Genomic DNA, 24,029 nt, shown 5'->3' with positions numbered 1-24,029 from the left:
TGAACTGTCAGACTAAAGTTAGCTTCAAACTTGTTGAATTATTTACATTTTCTTCAGTTTGGTGACAGTAATCCTTCATTTTCATTTATACTTTGGGACTATTAGCAATTCAGTCTTGGAACCATTTGGTTTTTAATATATGTTGTCATGAGGAAAGTTAATTCAGAAACATAGCTTTAATTTTTCATTCCTATGGTGATGACCTCAGCTGTAATTTATTAATAACACCAAATGATATTTCTCTTATTATGCCATTAACTGATTTAATGAAGTGAACCAGTTGATGATTGAAGATTCCTAGTCCTTACATTTGGAAAAAAAAATCAGTTAGGGGAAATTCTGTAATACTGACAAGTCATCTCTCTAGAATTTACATTTGTTTGACTTCACATAGAAATCTTTTGTGCTAATCTGACCTTAAGTTTTCAAATTTCAATACTATTTTTGATCAGCTTTACTTCAGATTAGAAACATAAAAACATGATTTAATTCTAGTTAATTCCTTGAATGAAGCAGAATCAGCTACTGTAATAGTTTTTTTGTCAGACAGTACAAATCATTCAATTACTTGTCTGCCGTCAATTTGAAATACTATGGCAAAGTTCAAGTGTATAATTTAGTTCCTAAGTATCCACACTGTGTTATGACTATTGTTTTTCATGATTTTTTGTTATGTTTTCCTGAAGTATTTTGAATAAAGTATACATCTATTCTGTCTTTTAACCCAAGGAATTGAATTCAGCATTTGTGTTTTCATATTAGTCTTCCTGAAAAAGTATTATTGTATTAGAATACTGAAGAAATATTGTTGTATTATGCTGCAATGCCATTTCATTTTTCTTATAGATGCCACCATTTTCAGACATTTGTATTAGTAGTTACCACAGCGAAATTACCCAGAATTTCCTGGTATTGCGTGTCATTAATGTAACCATATAAAGGTACACTTCCGCATAATCCATGATTAGGATAACTCTGTGTAATGGCAAACAAATCTTTGGTGTTTTCTGGTGTAAAAGACTTCTTCTAACATTTAAACTTGGTGCACTGGATGGATGAAAGATTGGCTAGAATTCTTGTTAATGAACTTGGCTTGTACTCAGATTATGTCACATCTCCTGGTCCTTTCACTTAAAACTCATTACTCTCTCTTTTGTGTCAGTACACATGGATTAAAGTTTACAGCTCATTTCTTAAACACTCCTTTAGATGTATTACATTACGAATGGTCTAGTCCTGCTTTTCCAGAATGTACTCTGTGATTGCAAGATGCAGGCCTCATTATTCTAAATTCTAAGGATATATAAAATTATTATGTAAGGGGGACACCTCAACCATGGGGATCCAAACACCTGGAAATATCTACTTGCCAATATACAAAACATTCCATTGTCATCTGTGCTTACAATGCAACAAATGTACCGTACTTCATTTATAACAGCTGGTGAAGCTACTCCTATTTCTTTTTAAATTAGCGTTGGAATGTTTAAGATGTGCTGTTATTAAGACTTTTGTATTCTCTTTCGCTTCTTAGTATCCTGTTGTGGACATTGGAATTGCTGTAACTGTCACCAAGTGATTCCTTCTGAACTTGGAATTTTGAGGTCAAAGCAGACAGCAGAGTCATTAGCCTCATCAGTGACAGACTCAAAGTCTGCCCTTCATCTGCTCATTGTAACTCAGAAAAATTGGCAGTTTCATGGACTATGCTTTTGAATGACTAGGATCTACATTTTCATGGTTACCAGTTGTCCACTTGTCAATTAACTTGTACTTGACTTATGTTAATCAACATCTCTAAATTAAACCAGACGGCCAGCAGTTCAGCCTGGTCGGGATGCCCCTGAAATGGAAGGATGGGGGAAGACAGCTACTTGTGGTCACTGCCTCCCCCAAAACACTAGATGGCAGCTCCCTTGGACTGCAGCAGTGCCCCGGATTCCCGCAGGGCACTATGGGACATGGAGTTCGGCAGCACAGCCTTGCTGGGCACTGTGGGTGCTGCCAGGAGGAGCTGTGAAGGGACCTGGGGAGTCATGCTTCCCTTGTAGCCCAGAAGTACTAGGAAGTCATGAGGACAGAAGCCCTGAAGTACTTCCAGGCTGATTAAAGAACTGGGATTCTCCATCTGACTTGGAAATGCTTGCAAGTCATGTGGGAGGAAGAACAGAAGCACTTCCAGGTCAAGAACTATATAAGAGACTGTTGAAGACCCAGTAGGCGAGCCAGAGACAGGTGGAAGTGGACAAAGCTTGCTGGGAGATGTGGAGGAAATATATATTTAGAGAGAATTGAGATTATTGTGTATTTTTGCCTGTTTATTGTGGCTGTGGTGTTTAGGGCACTATTATTGAGAAGAAAATAACAAAAATACTTCTCAGTGTTTTTACCCAGTGTCCTGCGTGTCTGTCTCTTGGGTTTAAAGGGGGTAACAGCGACCCCTAGCGTCTTACACCAGATAAGAGATGCATGTAGGTTTATGAATGTAGCATGTGGCACACAGACTTCCCTTCTGGGTTTAGTTTCTTTATTGTGTAATATTTTATCAAGATAGGTACCAGCTGCCTGCACCCCTTAAGCTACACAAGCAAGTTACAAAATAGGTATGGCAGCACAGTGGTGCAGTAGTAACACTGCCTCACAGTAAGGTTCATGTGCCAGGCTCTCCATGGGTCTATGTGGATGTGGTCTGGTTTCATCCTGCTGTCCTCAGACATAAAGGACATGTAGGTTAGGTGAACTGGCAAAGCTAAACTGGCTTTAGTGTGTGTTCATCCTATGATGAACTGTCTTCCTGCACACAGTTCGTTCCTGCCTTGCACCCTATGCTTTTGGAGATAGGCTTCAGCCCCCTGTGACCCTAGTCTGGATTAAGCAGGTTAGAAAATAACATGACAAAATAGGTAAAAATGAATTTTTTACTTACATTTTGACTTCAGGATCTGTCTGTCCAACCACCTAAAGAAAACCTAAAGAAAATTGTCCATTGTGCCTGCTGCCACATCATCTCCTTTTGTTTGGATGTCTGTTGTTTCTCTTTCCGAATTCACTTTTCTTCAGTTTATATAAACAGAAAAGAAATTTTCATGTTCCTGAAAAGAAAAGTTAATTCTGCACGACACAGTTCAATCCATTAAGCAGTCCAATATTCATTTTCTGTTGCTTTACATATTGAATATCATCACAAATGTACTTGATGAGATTACAGACATTCAGACAAGGGTATAATAGTTAAAACAAATAAAACAGTGTTGGCATAATATTAAAAAGAATGCATAAATCTCAAAATTTTGTATAAGGAGGAAAGTGAAAGGCAAATAGGTATTAAGCTTTCATTTGAACTTATGGATGTTGACAGACAGTCTATAGCCGAGAGTTTTAAGGAGTGGACACCACAAAGATGGTTGAGTGCTTGCGGACATTTTATAGTTTGGTTTTCTATTGTCAAGAATGCTGGTGTCACATTTTCATAGATGTCTCATTGGGCTGTACACAGAGCAAACATATGTAAGTACCATGGGCTTTTAAACGTGGGCCTAAATATACTTTTTGAAGCTATCGCTGCTAAACATAACTTTATCAGACATCACAATATTGGTTTCCTAGTCGAATGTATTACTTGTAGGTTGGATTGACAGTGGAAACCATCTAGTTACATTGTTAATTAGTAAATATGAACAGATAAGCTACAGCACTACAAGGTAAACACGTGTTGCTCCCTGGGTAACCAATTTCTCTGAAGCAATCATCAAGGGATCAGGCAATCCAAACATCTTATTGAGGAGCATCCATTCTTACACCTGGGGCCAAAACAAGTCCTAATATGCTGCCAAGATTTTGTAGATTTCTTTAAAGGTTTGGTGTGTTTATTTTGTTTTTCTCTTAGTATCACCTGCTTTTGACAGCACTAACTGCCATCCCTGCAAAATGAAGAACTTACAGGCGCCTTCTACTTCTGAGTTTGTTTCATGTCTTCTTTGGCTTATATAGAACAAAAGGCAGTTTATTGTACCCTCTTGCATCCATCGCCTCTCTACAGTATTTAGTTAAGTTTTCTTATATGGTTAAATATCAGTGCCCTTTGGGTCTTTTGATACATGGTGCTCAGAGTTTGCCTGACACATCAAAAGATTATAATAGGTTTGAGATTTTGCTGACTCAGCCTAGATATATTCCTGACATCACTCCTCACTTAGCTTGACTACTCTGACTTCCTGTTTGATATTATATCTTTCTATTACAGTGGTTCCCAAACTCGGTCCGGGAGACCCAATGTGACTGCAGGTTTTTATTCCAACCAGATTCACAATCGGTGATAATAATCGATAACAACTGATCTCATTTAATTAGTTGGTCTTTTTTACTCTACTCTTATTCTGCATTCAGAAAAACACAACAGTATGGTTTTTTACATTTATAAAACATTTAGAAATATTCTGTTTATTTCTAAAGCTATAAATGCTTTAACTCTCTTTTGTTGTTTTCCTATTATTTTCCCCTTCTCCTGTGTAGTTTGCTCCCTTCATTTAACCCTAATAGTGACAATTAACAACCAGGATGATGAAAGCTGCAATGACTTCAGTGTCAGACCCGTTAATGAGTAAATAATCAATTAAATAACCAGAACACCTGGAAAGCAGAATGAGAATTAGGTTGAAAATACTGTTAAGAATTAAAAAAAAACTACATATTCCCCATATAACTACTTGTTACATTTTAATAAAAATCTACCAAACTTAGTTTGTAATTTCTACATTAACTCCAAAACACAGAAACAGGGAAATAATGATTCACTTAATTAGACAATGTGTCCAATGAAAAACGAAAGTTGGTTTTAACAAAAACCTGTAGCCACAGTGGATCTCCAGGACTGAGTTCGGGAAGCACTGCTCTATTAAATTAAAAAACTTTTCCATCGTGTCTGCGTTATTCAGCCTTGACTACTCCCCTCTACACCGCTCGCCCAATCATTACTCCTACTGAGCACAACCTCTCTCTGCATCACCCTGTGACACTCTTATTGCTAACTTGCCCTTCGACACAGTTGGTTATAATGGGAAGGTAGAAAAGCAAATTATCTATTCAAGAATAGTGAATTTTAGATTGTGATAAAAAAGAGCAGCAAGAGCTGACAATGAATATCACATTTTTTAAAAAAAGGAACAAAAAAGAGCTGCATATAATAAAAATCAAGAACAAAGAGAATCGTCCAATAAACAAAAAAGAGAAGTATATCCCCAACAATATGCGAACTGAAATGCAAAAACGCAACATTTATAGAATGTAAGTTAGAGGATAAATTAATTCATAATATTGTTTTTGACAAGGCATTTAATGTTATTTAATTTTTTATTTACTTTTTATTATGTTATATTACGTTTTACTTTTTTCTACATTTTATTATTCATTGCTATTTAAAATAGACAGTTGTAGTGAAATACTCAACTAACTGATTTTCTGTCTATAATAACTAAGGACCAAAGCGTCTTCCTCCCGCGCCCCTCATACTCTTCTATATACCTGCTCTTTAAATACAATTGCTTTTTCTAACGGAGGAGCACCCCGACACCCTTTGAGTGGCTCAGCTGGGGGTTGGCGAGCAAAGTGAGCAGGGGGCAGAGGTCCTTAGTTATTTTAAAATAAAAAATACTTGGCCACTGACTTACAAAGTTGTTAATTGTACAGTTTCAGACTACCTGCTATTGCTGCCTCAGTCATATCAACTTGTCAAAACCCAAACTGTTTTTCTACCTTCCCACAATCCCAAAGACTTCTTATTAAAAATGTTGGTGAACACATACACAACTCCCTCTTTACCAAGGCTCAGTTCTGCTACAGTTGGTGTTTTTTTCTGATTGATTTCTCTGTACTTATGGTACCGTGCTGTTTCTTAAGGTCTTACTAAATCTACCCACCTTTGTATACTTACAATGTCTATAAAAAGTATTCACCCCTTGGAAGTTTTGCATTTTATTGTTATGCAACATTGAATCACAGTGGATTTCATTCGTTTCTTTTGACACTGATGGACAGAAAAAGACTTTTTAATGTCAATGTGAAAACAGGTCTCTGCAAAATGACCTGAATGAGTTACATATATCAAACAGAAAAAACTAATCACATTAAGAGTTCATATTCTTGAATGTGACCCACCTAGATCATCACTGGTGCAGCCAATTGATTTTTGAAGTCACATAATTAGCTCAATGGAGATCACCTGTCTGTAGTCAAGGGTTTTCAATTGATTGTAGTATAAATGCACTTTATCTGGAAGGTCCAACATGTGGTGAATCAGTATGGCAGCCTAACCTACACAATAAAGAGAAAAAGAACATGCCAAGCAACTCAATGAAAAGCACAAGTCAGAGGAAGGAGACAAGAAAATGACCAAGTCACCGAATATCCTTTGGCATCGAGTCATTAAAAATGGAAAGAGTATGACACCGCTGTAAAAATGTCTTGAGCAGGCTGTTATTAAAAATGGAGTTATTACGCAAGATGAAAACTAATGAGGGACGTCACCAACAGCCCTGCAATAACTTTGAACAAGTTGCAAGTTACAGTGACTAAGAATGGAGAGACTGTGTATACAACAACTGCTGCCCAGGATCTTCATTAGATCTTACAGGTTTATGGAAGACTGGTGAGGAGAAAACCCCTGTAAAAATGGCACACGTGTCATCTCACTTAGAATTTGACAGAAGTCAAGTCAAGTTGGGGAGCATGCACTGGTACAGTCCGTTGCCGCACCCACTACATGACAAAACAACTCGGGATCCCGGTTGGCAATCCCCCAGGCAAACACATGGTCCAGTCTCATGGGAATCTCAAATGTCAGCTGGAAGAAGGTTCTATGGTGTGATGAAACCGAATTTGAGCTTTTCATCCACCAGAATAAACTGCATGTTTGAACACGGCACATTGTCTAAAAACATGCAGTTCTAGTGTTGGCTGTATCACGCTGTGGTGATGCTTTTCTGCAGCAGGTCCTGGAAGGCTTATAAGGGTACAGAGTAAAATGAATGCTGCAAAATACAGGGAAAATCTGGTGTAAAACCTAATGCAGTCTGCTAAGAAACCTACACCATGGGGGAAGAGCAAAACAACAACCCCAAGCATAACCCCAAAGCTACACATGAATGGCTAAAAAAAATCAATTGAAGTTGCAGAGTCAGTGTCCAAATCTCAGTCTCCTTAAGAATTAGATCTCATGTAACCTGACAGAGCTTGAGCAGTTTCGCAAAGAAGAATAAGAAAAAGAATACGAAAGAAAAATGGCAATGTTCAGATGTGCAAAGTTGATGGAGACCCACATGCACAGAATCAGGGCTGTTATGGCTGTCAAAGGTGCTTCCACCAAATACTGACTTGAAGGGGGTGAATACTTATGTGATCAAGTGTTTTATACTAGTAACTTTTTTAGACTACTTTACAAACTTTGACTATAAAGTCTTTTTTTCTGTTTATTAGTGTGCAAATGGCCAAATTAAATCCATTGGGATTAAAGGTTACATAACAATAAAACTTTGAACCTCATCTTGTTGTTTTAAATTCTGTTCTTGTTGACACTGTGATCATGTCCTCTGAGTCAAGAGCTGCATATGATTGATGGATGGCTGGATAGATTGATTGATCGCAGAACTATTAAAAGGCTTCAGCTACCACAAAAAGGTTTATGCCAGCATCTCTGTCTGCACCTCAAATACAAGCACCTAATCCCTCGCTTGGCTTGACTACCTTAGCTCATGTAGGATTTATTAAGACATTGTTACACATTCAGTGACCTAACATCAAACCCTTAAGAATACCTGTCTGCACACCTATAGTCACATGCACACAGGAGACGTTAAGAGTTCTCAAAAACCTTTCATATATCAGTTTAAATAAAAGGTTTCAATTTTTTCTTTCAGGAAGTGACACCATTACTTACGAAAAGCAGTGCTCTGCTTTCTTAAGTCTTCTTATCCTCAGTTTTTTAATATATCTCTCCAATTTTTTCATCTAGCCATTCTTTTATTTTTCATCATACTTTTTAAAAGTTCTTCTATGTTTAACATGTGTAATTCTGATTTGGGGTTGTGGAGAGTGGGGAGCCAATCCGAACAACACTGAGTGCAACCCTGGACTGGATACTAGTTGTTTGCAGGCCACATTCATTCATACACTGTCAGTTTAAGGCTGTCAGTTAATCTGATATGTACAACTTTAGGATGTGTGAATAAACTGGAGCACCAGAGGAAAAAAAGGTGGGACCGTGCAGACTCCATAAATATGGTTGCTGGTCCAGGAGTTGAACCCACGACACTGGAAATGTGAGGCAGCAGTGTTAACTTTTACATCACCCATTTTATTTAAGCTACTACCTTAAAATAAGTAGTAATTACTAGTTGATTGCCATTTGAGATAATCTGATGTAAATATTATCATAGTTTATGTTCAAATTGTATCCATTTTTACAATAGCACATTAATTTACCATGACAATACAGTATTCAAGAACTTGTTTAAATAGAAAAATGGAATATACCGCAGAACTGACAGAGCAATGCGTCTGTCCTAGTGGGACTATTAGGGCTGTCTCGCCTTGATACGACTCATCTGAGCTGTCTGCAGACACAGGGATCAGCTGCTGCCCCCAGGCTACTAAACTCTGACTTTTTCCATGAACTTGCCTCTTTGTGCCCCTGCTGCATACATCCCACTCCACATGGCTCAAGAAAATAAAGCAGAACACCATCACCCAGATGGTTGTTCTCGTTCACTTTCACTGCCAGGCTGCCTCCCCTGTGGTTCTCAAACCACAGCACTTTGTAAGGTTTCTGTGTCTTTCTCTAATGGCTACTGTAAAAAGGTTTTTATTCTTGAAAGCCCTCCCTTGTACTGATGATGGCTAATGTAAAAGGGAATTTAATCTCCGGGCAAACATTAGTTCATCTTATTATTCCTTTTTTTTTCTAATAAAAGTAATGAATTCACAGTAAAATAAGCACAACTGGTTATTACTGTGACTGTAACAAGGCTTCCTCTGCTCACACCTCTCTGTCATCTTGCTCATAATGTTGGTTGGACTAAGGTCAAATCTTGTCCACAGTCTTCCATTCTTTTGAGCCTGCATGCAAGGCACTACATCAGCAGTCAACATTGTCCAGGAATGAGTGCTTGCATGGCTGTTTAGGAAGCTGGGGCTGCCGAGCAGCAACGTGAACAACAGACAGTTTGTCTTTGAAAGTTAACGGGTGACTCAGTCTTATGTGCATTGTCTCATACAACATAATGGCTTTGTCTTAAACAATACCCCTGTAGTCATTCTAACCAAGGCTACAGTTCTTGTGTGCAGCAGTTTGCCACAGGAATTAACATCAGCTCAGCCATCCAGCCAGTCTGGGGGAAAGAGGGTTCATTTAATCTAAGCAGACAGGTCAGTACACACCTTGCTTAATTCATTGTGGTTTCTGAGGGATGCTTTGTGATGCTGCGTCTAGGGGGGCATTGCAGAAGAGCAGACAGGCAGGAAGGAAGGCTAAGGGGATTTTTGAAGCGGCCAGTTTAAGAAAATGATTATCAGGACTAGATAGGGGTTATACCGTGGGTATAAGAGTAATTGTGACATGAACAGTAAAAAGAAAAGATGAAAGTGGAAAATACAATAGATCCAATAGAGTGAAGCCTGGATTTAGTGTGTTAAGCTGTGTTAAATTGCTGCCTAGATGGGACAAAGAAAGAGAAGTTTTGCTTAAAGAAGTAGGGAGATGTCAGTTATGAAGGGAGTGAGGCTAAGTGATTTTGAAAAGCAGTGGGATGGCAATGCTGACTGTCTGGATAAGTAGATTTAACCAATATTATACATGCAATCTACAGAGAAGGTCATACATAACATACCATTGTCTGACTCCACTATATCCTGAATGGGGTTGCGGCAGGCTGAAGCCTATTCCAGCAAGCAAGAGGCACAAGGAAAGAACAATCCCAGGACCGGGCACCATGCCACTGCAGGGTGACCACACACACACATCTGGATCAATTTAGCATCACCACCTATCTTGCATGTCTTTGGACTGTGGGAGGAAACCCCCACAGACATGAGGAGAACATGCAGGGAGGATCCCGGACGTCAACTCTGGGTTCCTTGCAGTGAGGCAGCATGAGCTCATGAAGTGGTAAATTGTGAACAGTGGGACAAATTGATTTGTGGAAGGAACAGTGGATTTAAGGCCAATGAGGACTACAGGACAGAAAGAGAATACTTAATCTGTAAGCACACTGACAGTAAACCTGGGGTGTTGGAACAGTGGGGGCTTTTATTAATGCAATCAAAAATCGAGGCAGAATGATGATGCCTTAGACAGGTCTACCTGACAGGTACAAATGAGGCAAAGCACCATAAAGTGAGCTACCATTTTCAGAGTAGTGGCACTAAGCTACTGGAGATGCAGCAAACACCTGCCCCTGACGGAAACTCTCACTGGTCTCTTTCTCCACATGTTAAAATTAACAAAACAGCTTTTTCCATTCGGTAGCCTGACGATGGGCTGTACCACATTTTCCTCTAGCGCAGAAATATCCATTTGTAAAATTAATTTTCTGTTCAGGATGATGACAGCCATTCTGTAGGACTGCAATTATTTTTTCCTCTTATAAGACAGTGTGCCGGCGAAACCAGCTTTATTCCTGGTTTATCAGAACAGAGCAGGAAGCAGTTAAGCCCTGGCGAAATCGCAGATGAGACAGGAATCAGCTTTGATGCAGCGGGGGGATCAGTCACGCCTGTTAATTACATTTTCCACACAACAATAACGCTATTGAGACGAGGTAATTAGCCTGAACTTCTCGCGTCTGAGGGCTGCAAGTGTCTGAAACCATGCCGTAAAGAGAGTGAATAAGGGCAACGTGGGGAGAAACGGAACGGCTTGACAGAGGGGGCAAACGAATAGGGAATGAGAAGCAACAGGGAGCTTCAGGTAGAAACAAGGCCGATTTTAAGACAGAATGTGTGCCCTGGGATTTTGGTATATCTGACATGCCCAAAATTCTCAAAACAGTCCTTACTCGCGTATAAGCCAAGCTGCCCGCACATCATTGTCACTATTAATGGGGACTAGGTATACTTGTTACTGTAGAAACAGTATTGATTAAACAATAGAGAGACATAATTATTTATTTCAATACAGCACTTTTGACACATGATTTATTAGCTCTAAGAAATCAAGACTAATCGCATTTTCAACAGACAGCCTCACTCTGTTAGGAACAATTTCCCCAGGGCCTGCCTCTGCCTTCAGTGCTGTCAACTTCATGGACACAAACAAAGAGGGCAGAGAGGAAAGTGAACGCTCCTTCTGCCATCAAATTGTGGGACTGGAAAGGCCTTCCATTTTAACTTTTACAGTACTTGCTGTCTCTTTTCTCGAATGTCAAGAGCACTGAAGAGCTTGTTGAATCTTTAAGTACAGATGCGGACTAGAGGTTATGAGAGGGCAGAGTATTGCCATAGCACATACTAGGCACAGAGCAGGGTCTTCTTCTATGAAGGTGAAGATATGTGGTGCTGAGGATAGAGAGATCAACATCACATTATGAGCAGCCAGCAGTTATACAAGGATGTGGAATGGTACCATATTGCTTCACACAGATGACTTTTTTCAAACTTGGTCATCTTTATATTCAAGAAACAAACAGAGAAAATACAAAATATGACCAGCTTTAATTTGCATTTGGTGGTAGGTGTTTTTTTTTTTTTTTTTTTTTTTTTTTTAAGAAACCTTTCATAGCATAGTTTTGGCAACAGTTGTTACAGCAGAAACTAAGCAAATAACTTTGCAGACAGGAAAGAAGGCTGTTGGATTTTTATAAACATCCAGACTGGAATCCCTCAGTTTCACCAGTTCCACAGCAAAGCCATCAAGTGTTCCTCAGAAAGCTCCCTTCTTGAGTTCCTGCAGAGACAGAGCCTGTCTGGGAAAACCAACAGGTCCTTTTAATAATCTGTTTTAGTATTCCATGTTCTTCCAGTAGGATCTCCAGTAAAGCACTGATAATATAGTGAAATTGCAGGGTTTTCCAACAAAAACTGCATCCAAAAATGTGTACAGTTTCTAGCAGAAATGGTAAGAATTATTACAAATGGTCACCCCTTTGAGAAGCAGAAGTCGGTTGGTTTATGGATTATTTTGAACAAATATATATATGCCAGTTTAGATATTATATATATATATATATATATATATATATATATATATATATATATATATATATATATATATATATATATATATATATATATGTTTAACTTTGTGGCTTCTTCTTATTTTATTTATTTATTTTTGGCTAAAACAAAGCTAAAAAAAACGCTGTAGAAAATAAAAATTAAAAAAGTAACAGACTAAAAATGAAGGAAGATACAGTACAGTTTAGATGTCAAACCATCCCATCCATTCACTGACACGTGAGCGTCTGAAACAAACCTCTCCAAATGATGTGCCCCAGATGAGGTTCACTTAGTGCCTCATAGTCTTTCCAGGCATTTACTTACGGTTTGTCAAGCATCAGCACTCAGAGTCTGTGCGTTTGTTTTAGCAAGTTCCCCCCTCCCTGCCCAGAAAAGTTCATACAATAATTTCAGTGTCTATGTTGTCCCAAAATTCCAGGGTTTACACAAAATTTGTTTCAATATCAATTTTTGTAAGCTGAGTGTTGTGCCACTGCTTGCCACTTTTACATGTCAAATTGTTTCAGGATTAGTGGGTGTGGCTCTGCATTCAGTGTTCTCGCAGCCATGCCACTCCTGGAGATCCACAGTAGCTCCTGTTGTATTTTTTTTTCCATTGTTTTGATGATTTAGGTCCAGCATTTGTATAGATACATTTACTTGTTTTGTTTTGTCATATATTTTTATAAAATTTTTTTTAAATCGTGTTAACCCCTGGAAGTCTGCCCACCTCCTGGTGGAAAAAAATCACTGTCTTTATTAGTTGCTGATGCTTTAGTTTTTTTTTTTTTTTTCTTTTTCGCATTTTTTTTTTAAGTGAGGCTCAAATCATGCCTGCTAGGACACAGACAGCGCAAACAAAAAGAGTGTTGCCACGGTGGCGTACAGATGCTCTCTGGATGGGCTGCTACCGCTGATACTGTTCTCCAGTTTTGGGATCTCTGGATTGAAGTTATCTAAAAAGCAAAGAGAGAAAAAGAAAGAACAAGACATTGTCTAAGACACATCATGCATTATGTCCGATCTGTGCCAGTTGCACAATTTTTTCTCCTTTAAACAGAAGAACCCCCAGCCACCTTTGACATTTTGCTGCACGGTACCATGTTTGTCCAAGCAGTACTTGGTATTGTTTCTACAGGAGCCATCCATAAAGATTATTTGAACATTAGTTATCAACCCACAGATTAGTCAAAGCTTGTTGTCCATAAAACACATGTTGGCCGATTTGAGGTGCATTGCAGCAGATTTAACCTTATGCTCTTAACCTACTAATATTCTGCCTCAGACCTTCATGGTGACCTTCACCAAGAAAGGCCTTCCTATTGTGGCCCCTCTTGAGAGTTGCACACATTCACCACCTCACAAAAAGAAAAGGCAATTCAGAACCCTACTTATAGGGTCCGTGCTCTTGCTATAACCTGTCTTAGCAAGTTTCTTATTCCATTGTTCTGAATCACGCTTCACTAATCTCATCCCCTATACCAAGGTTGCTATGTTAGAAATACATTTAAAAGGTCTGAGTATACAATGACTTCATGCGAACAGTTCTATCATTATGATTAATCAGTATCCTTAAACTCACCAAGATCTTCCAGCTTGATGTTTGGTCTCAACGTATAGTCAGGTGGAGTGGGGTGGAGTTTCTCATCCAACTGTGAGGCTGCCAGGACAGAAAGGAAGACACCTTTCTTAGTCAGCTACCAAGAACCAGGTGTCACACCATCCAAACAGAACAGCAGTCAGATGATAGATAATTCAGCTGCAGAGTCAGGTGTGGACAGCACTTTCAAGACTCTATTGGTCAAGTGTTTAGAAAGTTTAGGAGTATGGTGGATGTGGTCTGGACTTGCTCTGTCTTAGCCAATGAGAAGATGCCTATCATTAACCAGTTCCAGACAATGAGGATAGGGATAAGTAAGGGTGGATGGGACTGTTTCACACTCTAGATATTGTTCAGTAAGGGAATAATATGGTGATCCAACTAGAAAGCTCAACCCGCAATACTTACTGGTAGCACAGCAAACAAACACCTTCATCTTTAGGCAGGCTCGTCCATGGTGATGGGTTGGTGTTGCTGTAATTCAGAGAGAAACAAGAATCAAATAAAACCCATTCAGAGCATGCTTGTATTACTAAGATGGGCTTTATCAGTGATATAATAATTTGATGTTAATTACATAATTAAATATAAAATAACAACCAGTCACAGAAGAACAGTAAAACATTTTACATTCAAAGACCTCTTTCTGGGAGTAAAATTTTTAACAGGTAATGGGAAACATTTGTCTGCATCACAGTATTATGCACCTTTCTGTAGCATATGGTCACTGACAGACTTGATCTCAGTAAACCCACCATGATAACTATAGTTAAAATGGATCTCAAGCCAAGGCATGGCACATGCCTTCCTGTACACAGATGTTATTTACTTCCATTCATTTGGTAGCATCTGGTGGCTAGGTACAACTTGTTTGTATTACTCACAGTGACATGGATTATATAAAGAAGCTAGATTGTTATTCCTTAAAGTGTTTATTTGTTTTGTGTTACTTGCAGATGCCATGGCAAGTACACTTAGTGACAACAGAAGAAATAGTTGCACTAAGACACAATACTGCAACTTATATGTAAACCTATTTGAAGATGATAGTGTTCAGTTATAGAAAAATTTTGGTTCATCTGTTCATAGTAGACAATGGAGCTTCAGCCAAAACATTGTTGATATCCAGACCAAATCAGGCCATGGTGACCTCAGGACTCTTGAGCTATTGTTGCAACCCCTGTAATAGTGTTTTATCAATGTGTACCCTACTCATATGAACAACTGGGTGAATGTAACATAGGTCGAATCATTAGTCTGCCTCATGTATTATGACATGTTAGTGACACAGTTATGACAGTGGTGTAATGTTGTTGACAACAGTTGTGAGAAAGATCTTACACAAGTTGCTTAGGATTTGGGAGACACAGAGGAACAGCAGGCTATCTAAGTAATTTACTGCCAGAATAGGCCAAGCAATTTAGTATTCTAAACGTTAGTATTATTCCCAGGATGACTTATGTATGAATAAAAGGTAGATAATTACAAAGTAATGCATGCAAAGCATTAACACTTCCTGATGTACTTTATGCTGAAGTTGATGTTTCAAAGTGTGAGTCAAGATGACAATCATCATACATCGTCTGAGAAAAGTGACACTTAAATCCTTCTGATTTTAAAACTCATTCAACTTATTTTTAAACGCAATACAATTCTTTTTGTTTAAATTCTATGTATGGTATTCACTTCACTTACTGTAAAATATTGTGACAAGCATTGAGAAGGAAAATTGGAACATCACTCAGAAAATGAAAGTTCAGCCTTTGCTTCATTTAGGCATATTTTATGGATTATTAAAACAATGGTAGTGCCTTATCTCCCACTTACTATGCAATCTATCCATATGCTATAGTCAAGAATAATACCTTAAAACAATAACTACCAGCTTTGTAACTGATGCTACCTGCTTCTTCTCCTGCTTCCATTAGCTCCTATCTAACCATACCAATCACACTCATTTGATCACTCTATGTCTCTCTCTCTCTCACCCTTCTGTCCATTCTGATAATCAGTGCGTTTACACGCACACACACAATCAAGTTAAGGTGGATAACCTGGTTAAGACAGAAACCTAGTTTATTAATAATCTGTTTACTTGAGCAAGTAATCTTCTGGAGTTTTCCTTTGGCAAATTGCTCTGATGTCACTAAACTGCACAAAAAAAAGAGTTAAATGTCATCATTGGCTACTGTGAATTTGAAAATAAGCATGATGCCTATGATAATTTTCTTGTGTTTTATAGACATGTTTAGTCAAATTGATGCTTTATTTTTAGTTTTCTGTTACTGGATTGCACGCAGCAAACTGTTTTCTGCATGTTTTTTCTGTGCGAATGAGCCCTGCAAAGGATCTGGTATGTGTGCTTCTTGCATTACACCCAGTGCTGCAGGAATAATAATAATGCAGATATTTTTATTTCAGTGAGGTAAACATTGCATTAGGTTGCTCTTTACTTTAAAAAATAATCAAACTATGTAACTATGTGTTAATTTTAACATATTACCCTACTGCTCTCAAATTCTGCTGCTGAGCTTAACACTTTATGTTCAGTTCATCAGCAATTTTTGAAACATTGACTGAAAAGCCAAGCAAAATGACACCTTTTATTGGCTAACTAAAAAGATTACAATATGCAGAAATTTATTTTGTGGATACTTCTGCCTGTGACTGCTGACAGTGTGTGTGAAGCAAATACAGTCATATAAATAAGTTTGGGAACCCCTCTCAGCCTGCATAATAATTTACTCTACTATCAACAAAAAAGATAACAATGGTATGTCTTTCATTTCCTAGGAACATCTGAGTACTGGGATGTTTTCCAAACAAAGATTTTTAGTGAAGCAATATTTAGTTGTATGAAATTAAATCAAATGTGAATAACTGGCTGTGCAAAAATGTGGGTCCCCTTGTAATTTTGCTGATTTGAATGCATGTAACTGCTCAATACTGATTACTTGCAACACCAAATTGGTTGGATTAGCTCGATAAGCCTTGAACTTCATAGACAGGTGTGTCCAATCATAAGAAAAGGTATTCAAGGTGATCAATTGCAAGTTGTGCTTCCCTTTGACTCTCCTCTGAAGAGTGACAGCATGGGATCCTCAAAGCAACTCTCAAAAGATCTGAAAACAAAGATTGTTCAGTATCGTGGTTTAGGGGAAGGCTACAAAAAGCTATCTCAGAGGTTTAAACTGTCAGCTTCAACTTTAAGGAATGTAATCAGGAAATGGAAGGTCACAGGCACAGTTGCTGTTAAACCCAGGTCTGGCAGGCCAAGAAAAATACAGGAGTGGCATATGCGCAAGATTGTGAGAATTGTTACAGACAACCCACAGATCACCTCCAAAGACCTGCAAGAACATCTTGCTGCAGATGGTGTATCTGTAAATCGTTCTACAATTCAGCGCAATTTGCACAAAGAAAATCTGTATGGCAGGGTGATGAGAAAGAAGCCCTTTCTGCACTCACACCACAAACAGAGTAGCTTGTTGAATGCCAATGCTCATTTAGACAAGCCAGATTCATTTTGGAACAAAGTGCTTTGGACTGATGAGATAAAAATTGAGTTATTTGGTCATAACAAAAAGCGCTTTGCATGGCGGAAGAACACCGCATTCCAAGAAAAACACCTGCTACCTACTATGAGGGGCCAAACAGGCCATAAATCATATATTTCTGTGTGTAATCTATTGGTTTACGTGTGAACACTATTGGTTTATGAATATTGACTATCGGTTTGCATGCATACAATACTGGTTTCATTCATATGAACTATATTGGTTCGTGTCCGTATATTATCGGTTTGTGCGTGAACTATATCCGTTTGTACGTGCATTCCACTGGTTTGCATATGAACTATATTGATTTGCGTGTGTATATCACTGGTTTCAGTATGATTTGTTATTGGTTTGTGAGTGAACTGCATTGGTTTACGCTTGCATGTTATTGGTTTGCGTATGAACTATATTGGCTTGCGTTCTGTGTCGGTCTAACAATGGATTTGCATATGCACTATATTGGTTTCATGTACGTCTTATACTGGTTTCATGTAGGTAACCTGTCGATTTTGCGCTTGAACTCTATTGGTTGTATGTGTGCACTATGTCGGTTTCGCGTATGAAACATATTGGTTATGCATGCACACCCTATCGCAACTCTGTGTATGAACTATATCGGTTCTGCGTGTGAACTATATTGGTTGTTCACGTGATCTTCAGTGGAAATGGGCGGGGCAAGAAACAGGAACTCAGGGGCCAGTAGAGTCATGGAGTGAAAAGAAAAGTGGTTAGAAGACGCATCTGCGTTTAAACGGCACTATATATTTTTTTCCGCACAATACATTTGCGAAAGGACTTGGTGGTAATTATTACTATTTAACAGAATCAACCCTTGAGTCTGTAATGAACACAAGGCTGAAGTTAGGTACGTATTTGGCCATGTCCTTATTTGCTTCCAGGATCATGTTTGCTTGCACCCAGCCACAGTACTTTTTCACACAACTTTTGAAACCAGTTATTCATTCTGAAGGCAAAATATTCTACATTTACTAACGCCTTTATCCAACATACATTTAGATACTACTGGGTAGATTCGCCCAGTGCCCCTCGCACCGCACAGACAGGTGAAGTGATTTGTTTATGGTCACATAGTGTCATTATCAGGACTTGAACGTGAACTCAGAGTTTAAAAGTGCAGTCTTAAATACTACACCACAATGCTTACACATCTACAACGTGTATATTAATTGGCATAATATAAACTTGTCCAGGACAGATTCCATTGTTAAAGTTGAGTTTAACATTTTCAACCCGTTCAAATTTTGGTTGAAAATCTGGAATATTTATTTTTTCAAATAATGGATCAATTTGCGGACTAATGTACACACTGTAGAATATTTTGCCTTGCTGTTAATATACAGTAGAAGAAGAAGCTGGTTTGTGAATAAGTAGCTGACTGCAAGCTTATACTGGATGTAACTAGAAGTGAATAAAAAGGCAGCTGAATGTGCACCTAACTTAAAAATAATTACCACCAAACCCTTTCACAAACATACAGTGACATGCAAAAGTATTCAATCCCCTTGAAAGTTGTCATAATTTTACGCAAGACAAAGTATTTGTACACATATTTATTCATTCAGTATTTTTTCTTATGCTGTAACAAAACATTTCCAAAGTCAAAATAAACTATATTATGTAGACATTTAATTGAAGAAGAAAATCTCCGGGTGGCACGGTGGCGCAGTGGTAGCGCTGCTGCCTCGCAGTTAGGAGACCCGGGTTCGCTTCCCAGGTCCTCCCTGCGTGGAGTTTGCATGTTCTCCCCGTGTCTGTGTGGGTTTCCTCCGGGCACTCCGGTTTCCTCCCACAGTCCAAAGACATGCAGGTTAGGTGGATTGGCGATTCTAAATTGGCCCTAGTGTGTGCTTGGTGTGTTTGTGTGTGTCCTGCGGTGGATTGGCACCCTGCCCGGGATTGGTTCCTGCCTTATGCCCCGTGTTGGCTGGGATTGGCTCCAGCAGACCCCCGTGACCCTGTGTTCGGATTCAGCGGGTTGGAAAATGGATGGATGGATGGATGGAGGAAAATCTCCAAAGTTAGTGTTTACATAAGTGTTTAAACCTCTGTGCTTTGGAAGCTCCAGGTTTACACCAATGACAAATTAATTACAAAGGTGGCAGGCATTTGACAGTCATAATTAAACATAATGACTTCTTTCTCTCTGGATATAAAAAGCCCCCTTTGTAGGGGCCGTAGTCTTTGGTGGACAGTCACTGAAAAAATGAAGAGAGAGGAGCATTCTGCTGATGTGAGAAACAAAGTTATTGAAATGCACAAGGTTGCAGGAAATAACTATAAAAATGTCAAGATTTTGAATGTCCCATTGTGCATTGCTGGATCGATCATCAGAAAGTGGAAGGTTCATCACAGCACCCTGACTCTTACTAGAACAGGCTGTCCCTCAAAACTGAACATCAGAGTTAGACATCAACTGGACAGAGAGGAAACTAGAAATCCAACCGTCACTCTCAGATGTTTGCAATTCTTTTTGGCTGAAACTGGAGTGAAGGTGCAGGGGTCCACAATTTCAAGAGCTCTCCATTAAACAGGCCTCTACAGGAGGGTGGAAAGAAAGATGCCATTCCTTAAGATGGTCCACATAAAAGCACATATGGCATTTTTCCAGTTAAATGTAGGGAGAAGGTTTTATGGTCAAATGAAACCAAAATAGAACCTTTTTCTCAGCCTTCAAAGAGGTACAGAATGTGTGGCGTAAAACAAACACTGCCCATGCCACAAGAAACACCAGACCTACAGTGGAATATGGTGGTGGCAGCATCTTGCCATGGGGATGTTTTTCATGTGCTGGGACTGAGAATCTTGTCAGAGTTGAAGGGACAATGGATGGGCACAAATACCACACAATATTGCAGGAGAACTCATTCCAGTCTGCTATGAATTTAAAGCTCGGGAGAAGATTCATCTTTCAAGATGACAATGACCCTAAGCATTAGACCAAAGTGACACTGAGATGGCTCAAAAACAAACAGGTGAATGTTTCGGAATGGCCAAGTCAAAGCCCTGATCTTAACCCTGTTGAGAATCTGGGGCACTGTTTGAAAACATCCCACCAACATAGAGGGTACCTAGAAATAATGCCAAGAAGAATAGGGAAGAATCACGACTGAGCAATGTGCAGAACTAGGCATATTTACACACCCCAAAAGAATGAAGGCTGTTACTACAGCAAAAAGGTTCTTGTCAAAGTATGAATGTGTTGGGCTTGAATACTTAGGCAAACAATCACTTTGGAGTTTTTCTTTAGTTAAGTTATTTGGAGTTTGATAACGTTTTGTTACAACACAGGAGTTCACATTAAAAATACCAAATGGATAAATATGTGGACAAATCTTTTGTCATGCAGAAAATTAGGATGACTTTTAAAGGGATTGAACCAGTATTTTCACTTAATTCTGAAATGATCATAGGTTAGAAGTTAGGTACGCATTCGGCTGGCATTTTATTCAATCCTTGCTACTCCAAGTATAAGCTTGCAGTCAGCTACTTATTCACACAGCTTTTGCAAACCAGCTTCTTATTCTATTATAACAGCAAGGCAAAATATTCTACAGTCTGTACATTAATCGGCATCATTACAGACTGATCCATTATTTGAAAAAATAAATATTCCACATTTTGATCCTGCACGGGTCAAAATTGTTAAACTCTAATTTAACAAATGAATCTGTCCTGGACAAGTTTATATATGTCAATGTCACAAAACTATGAAAATTAAGGTGGTCCAACGTCATTTAACACTTTACAGTGCCCATTAAATATCACAGTAAATCCCATTTATCTGATATAGAAGTGGGAATACTTTGTCAGTTTCACCCTGATACTCGCACTGGGCAGAACAAAACTCCACTGCATCTTAAAAAAACACATCTGCCTTTTCACAAAACTGAAAGGTAAGGTGGCCCAATATGATGTAACTGACCCATGCAGGTCCTAAATGTTAAATGTTTAGCTTTTCAAAGAATTGACACGTTTAGTCAATTAATATACACATTATAGATGCGCAAGCATTGCGGTTAGGGCTTTGCACTTTCAACCCTTTGTTCGTGTGCTCAAGTCCTGAGATTGATACTGTGTGACCCTGAGCAAGTCACTTCACCTGTCTGTGCGGTGCAGGGTCGTCGGCATAATAAATCTAACTAGTAGTAACTAAATGTTATGTTGCATAAAGACGTCAATCGTAAATGTTGAATATTTTGCCTTTAGAATAAGTAACAGTTTTGCAAATACTGTGTGAACAAGTACAGCTGCGGGTTGCAAGCAAGCATGTAGATGGGACCGAATAAGAAGTCGGCCAAAATACATACCTAACTTCAGCCTTGTGTTCATTATAGACTCAAGGGTAGATTCTGTTAAATAGTAATAATTACCACCAAGTCCTTTCGCAAGCGTATGGTGCGGAAAAAATATACAGTGCCATTTAAACGCAGATGCATCTCCTAGACACATCTCTTTACACTCCATGACTCTATCGGCCCCCGTGACCCTGTGTTCGGATTCAGCGGGTTGGAAAATGGATGGATGGATGGACTCTACTGGCCCTTGAGTTCCTGTTTCTTGCCCCGCCCATTTCCGCTGAAGATCACGTGAACAACCGATATAGTTCACACGCAGAACCGATATAGTTCATACACAGAGTTGCGATAGGGTGCGCACGCATAACCAATATGTTTCATACGCGAAACCGACATAGTGCACACATACAACCAATAGAGTTCAAGCGCAAAATCGACAGGTTACCCACATGAAACCAGTATAAGACGTGCATGAAACCAATATAGTGCATACGCAAATCCATTGTTAGACCGATACAGAACGCAAGCCAATATAGTTCACACGCAAACCGATAACATACAACCGAAAACCAATGCAGTTCACTCACAAACCAATAACAAACATACTGGAACCAGTGATATACACACGCAAATCAATATAGTTCATATGCAAACCAGTGGTATGTACGTACAAATGGATATAGTTCACGCACAAACCGATAATAGACGGACACGAACCAATATAGTTCATATGAATGAAACCAGTATTGTATGCACGCAAACCAATTAAGTATGCACGCAAACCGATGGTAAATATTCATAAACCAATAGTGTTCACACGTAAACCAATAGATTACACAGAAATATATGATTTATGGCCTGTTTGGCCCCTCATAACCTACTGTCAAATTTGGTGGAGGTTCCATCATACTGTGGGGCTGTGTGGCTAGTTCAGGGACTGGGGCCCTTGTTAAAGTTGAGGGTCAGATGAATTCAACCCAATATCAACAAATTCTTCAGGATAATGTTCAAGCATCAGTCACAAAGTTGAAGTTACGCAGGGGTTGGATATTCCAACAAGACAATGACCCAAAACATAGTTCAAAATCTACAAAGGCATTCATGCAGAGGGAGAAGTACAATGTTCTGGAAAGGCCGTCACATTCCCGTGACTTGAATATCATCGAAAATCCATGGGATGATTTGAAGCTGGCTGTCCATGCTCGGCAGCCATCAAATTTAACTGAACTGGAGAGATTTTGTATGGAAGAATGGTCAAAAATACCTCCATCCAGAATCCAGACACTCATCAAAGGCTATAGGAGGTGTCTAGAGGCTGTTATATTTGCAAAAGGAGGCGCAACTAAGTAATGATGTAATATCTCTGTTGGGGTGCCCAAATTTATGCACCTGTCTAATTTTGTTATGATGCATATTGCATATTTTCTGTTAATCCAATAAACTTGATGTCACTGCTGAAATACCGTTTCCATAAGGCATGCCATATATTAAAAGGAAGTTGCTACTTTGAAAGCTCAGCCAATGATAAACAAAAATCCAAAGAATTAAGAGGGGTTCCCAAACTTTTTCATATGACTGTACATGTGCTGGATGACAAAGCTCAATGGACATGCGCAGACTGCAAAATCCTTAACAGTAACCCAGTGGCCTAGATAATTAGATTATTCACAGAGAAATCTACCTCCGTTAAACTGGTTTCCTAGAGGCCAATAAACTGATTTCTCTAATTGGAATAATGGTTTACAAGGCGTTTTAGAAATCAAGTTTCTAAGAATAACTAGGTTATTGAAGCACATGTAAACGCGCTAAATGGCCCCTTTTATTTGGCATACCTTTTTAAAGACATCAACTCACAGTACCCAACCCCTGTGACAGGTGATTCCAGAGGGCATGCAGCCTTTCTGGAAGCAATGCTTCTAGAATCTGTCTGTATTTGCAAGCAAACATAAAATAATACAATTGTATCAGTCTGGTGTTCATTACAATATTTTTACTTTTATGTTTTGCATTAGTCCACTGCAGTAAAAGTTAATTTAATAGTAGTAAATCCAGTCTTGATCCTCATTTTATGCTACATCAGTGGCACCTCTTCTGTCAGTTCTCACTTCTGATTTTGGTTCTTGCATTGAGACAAAGGCAGACACCTAATTCTATTCATTCGGCGACACAACCTCCTTCTGCTGCATCATGTTGAGACTCTGCCTGGCTGCCTTTACACTTTCTTTAGAAACTGGGAGTTATTATAAATCACTGGCTAAAATCTGAGATCTGAACATGTAAATCCAACAATGTAGCATTTCCTAATAAATACATTTTGTAAAATACGTATAAAAATATGGTGACCACCAATTA

The 24,029-nt window shown here is 38.8% G+C and overlaps 2 protein-coding genes across 4 annotated transcripts in view; both read right to left on the bottom strand.

Annotated features, from left to right (window-relative positions):
- slc50a1 (solute carrier family 50 member 1) overlaps positions 1-24,029 on the bottom strand; it is a 510,780-nt gene that overhangs the window by 411,641 nt on the left and 75,110 nt on the right. The gene's annotated exons all lie outside the window — the stretch shown is intronic.
- The window catches only part of efna3b (ephrin-A3b), a 320,073-nt gene continuing 308,908 nt past the window's right edge, over positions 12,865-24,029 (bottom strand). For both annotated transcript variants that reach the window (XM_028794858.2, XM_051923655.1), the window contains 3 exons: positions 14,213-14,278; positions 13,787-13,864; positions 12,865-13,160 (listed from right to left, as the gene is read on the bottom strand). In XM_028794858.2, the coding sequence (XP_028650691.1) occupies positions 13,042-13,160; positions 13,787-13,864; positions 14,213-14,278 (263 nt within the window). In that variant the 3' untranslated portion in view covers positions 12,865-13,041. The remainder of the gene's footprint in view (positions 13,161-13,786; positions 13,865-14,212; positions 14,279-24,029) is intronic.

Source organism: Erpetoichthys calabaricus, chromosome 2, assembly GCF_900747795.2.
Source record: "Erpetoichthys calabaricus chromosome 2, fErpCal1.3, whole genome shotgun sequence".
Classification (NCBI taxonomy): domain Eukaryota; kingdom Metazoa; phylum Chordata; class Cladistia; order Polypteriformes; family Polypteridae; genus Erpetoichthys; species Erpetoichthys calabaricus.
Note: the sequence above shows the minus strand (reverse complement) of the source record. Positions and strands in the feature narration are given on the sequence as shown.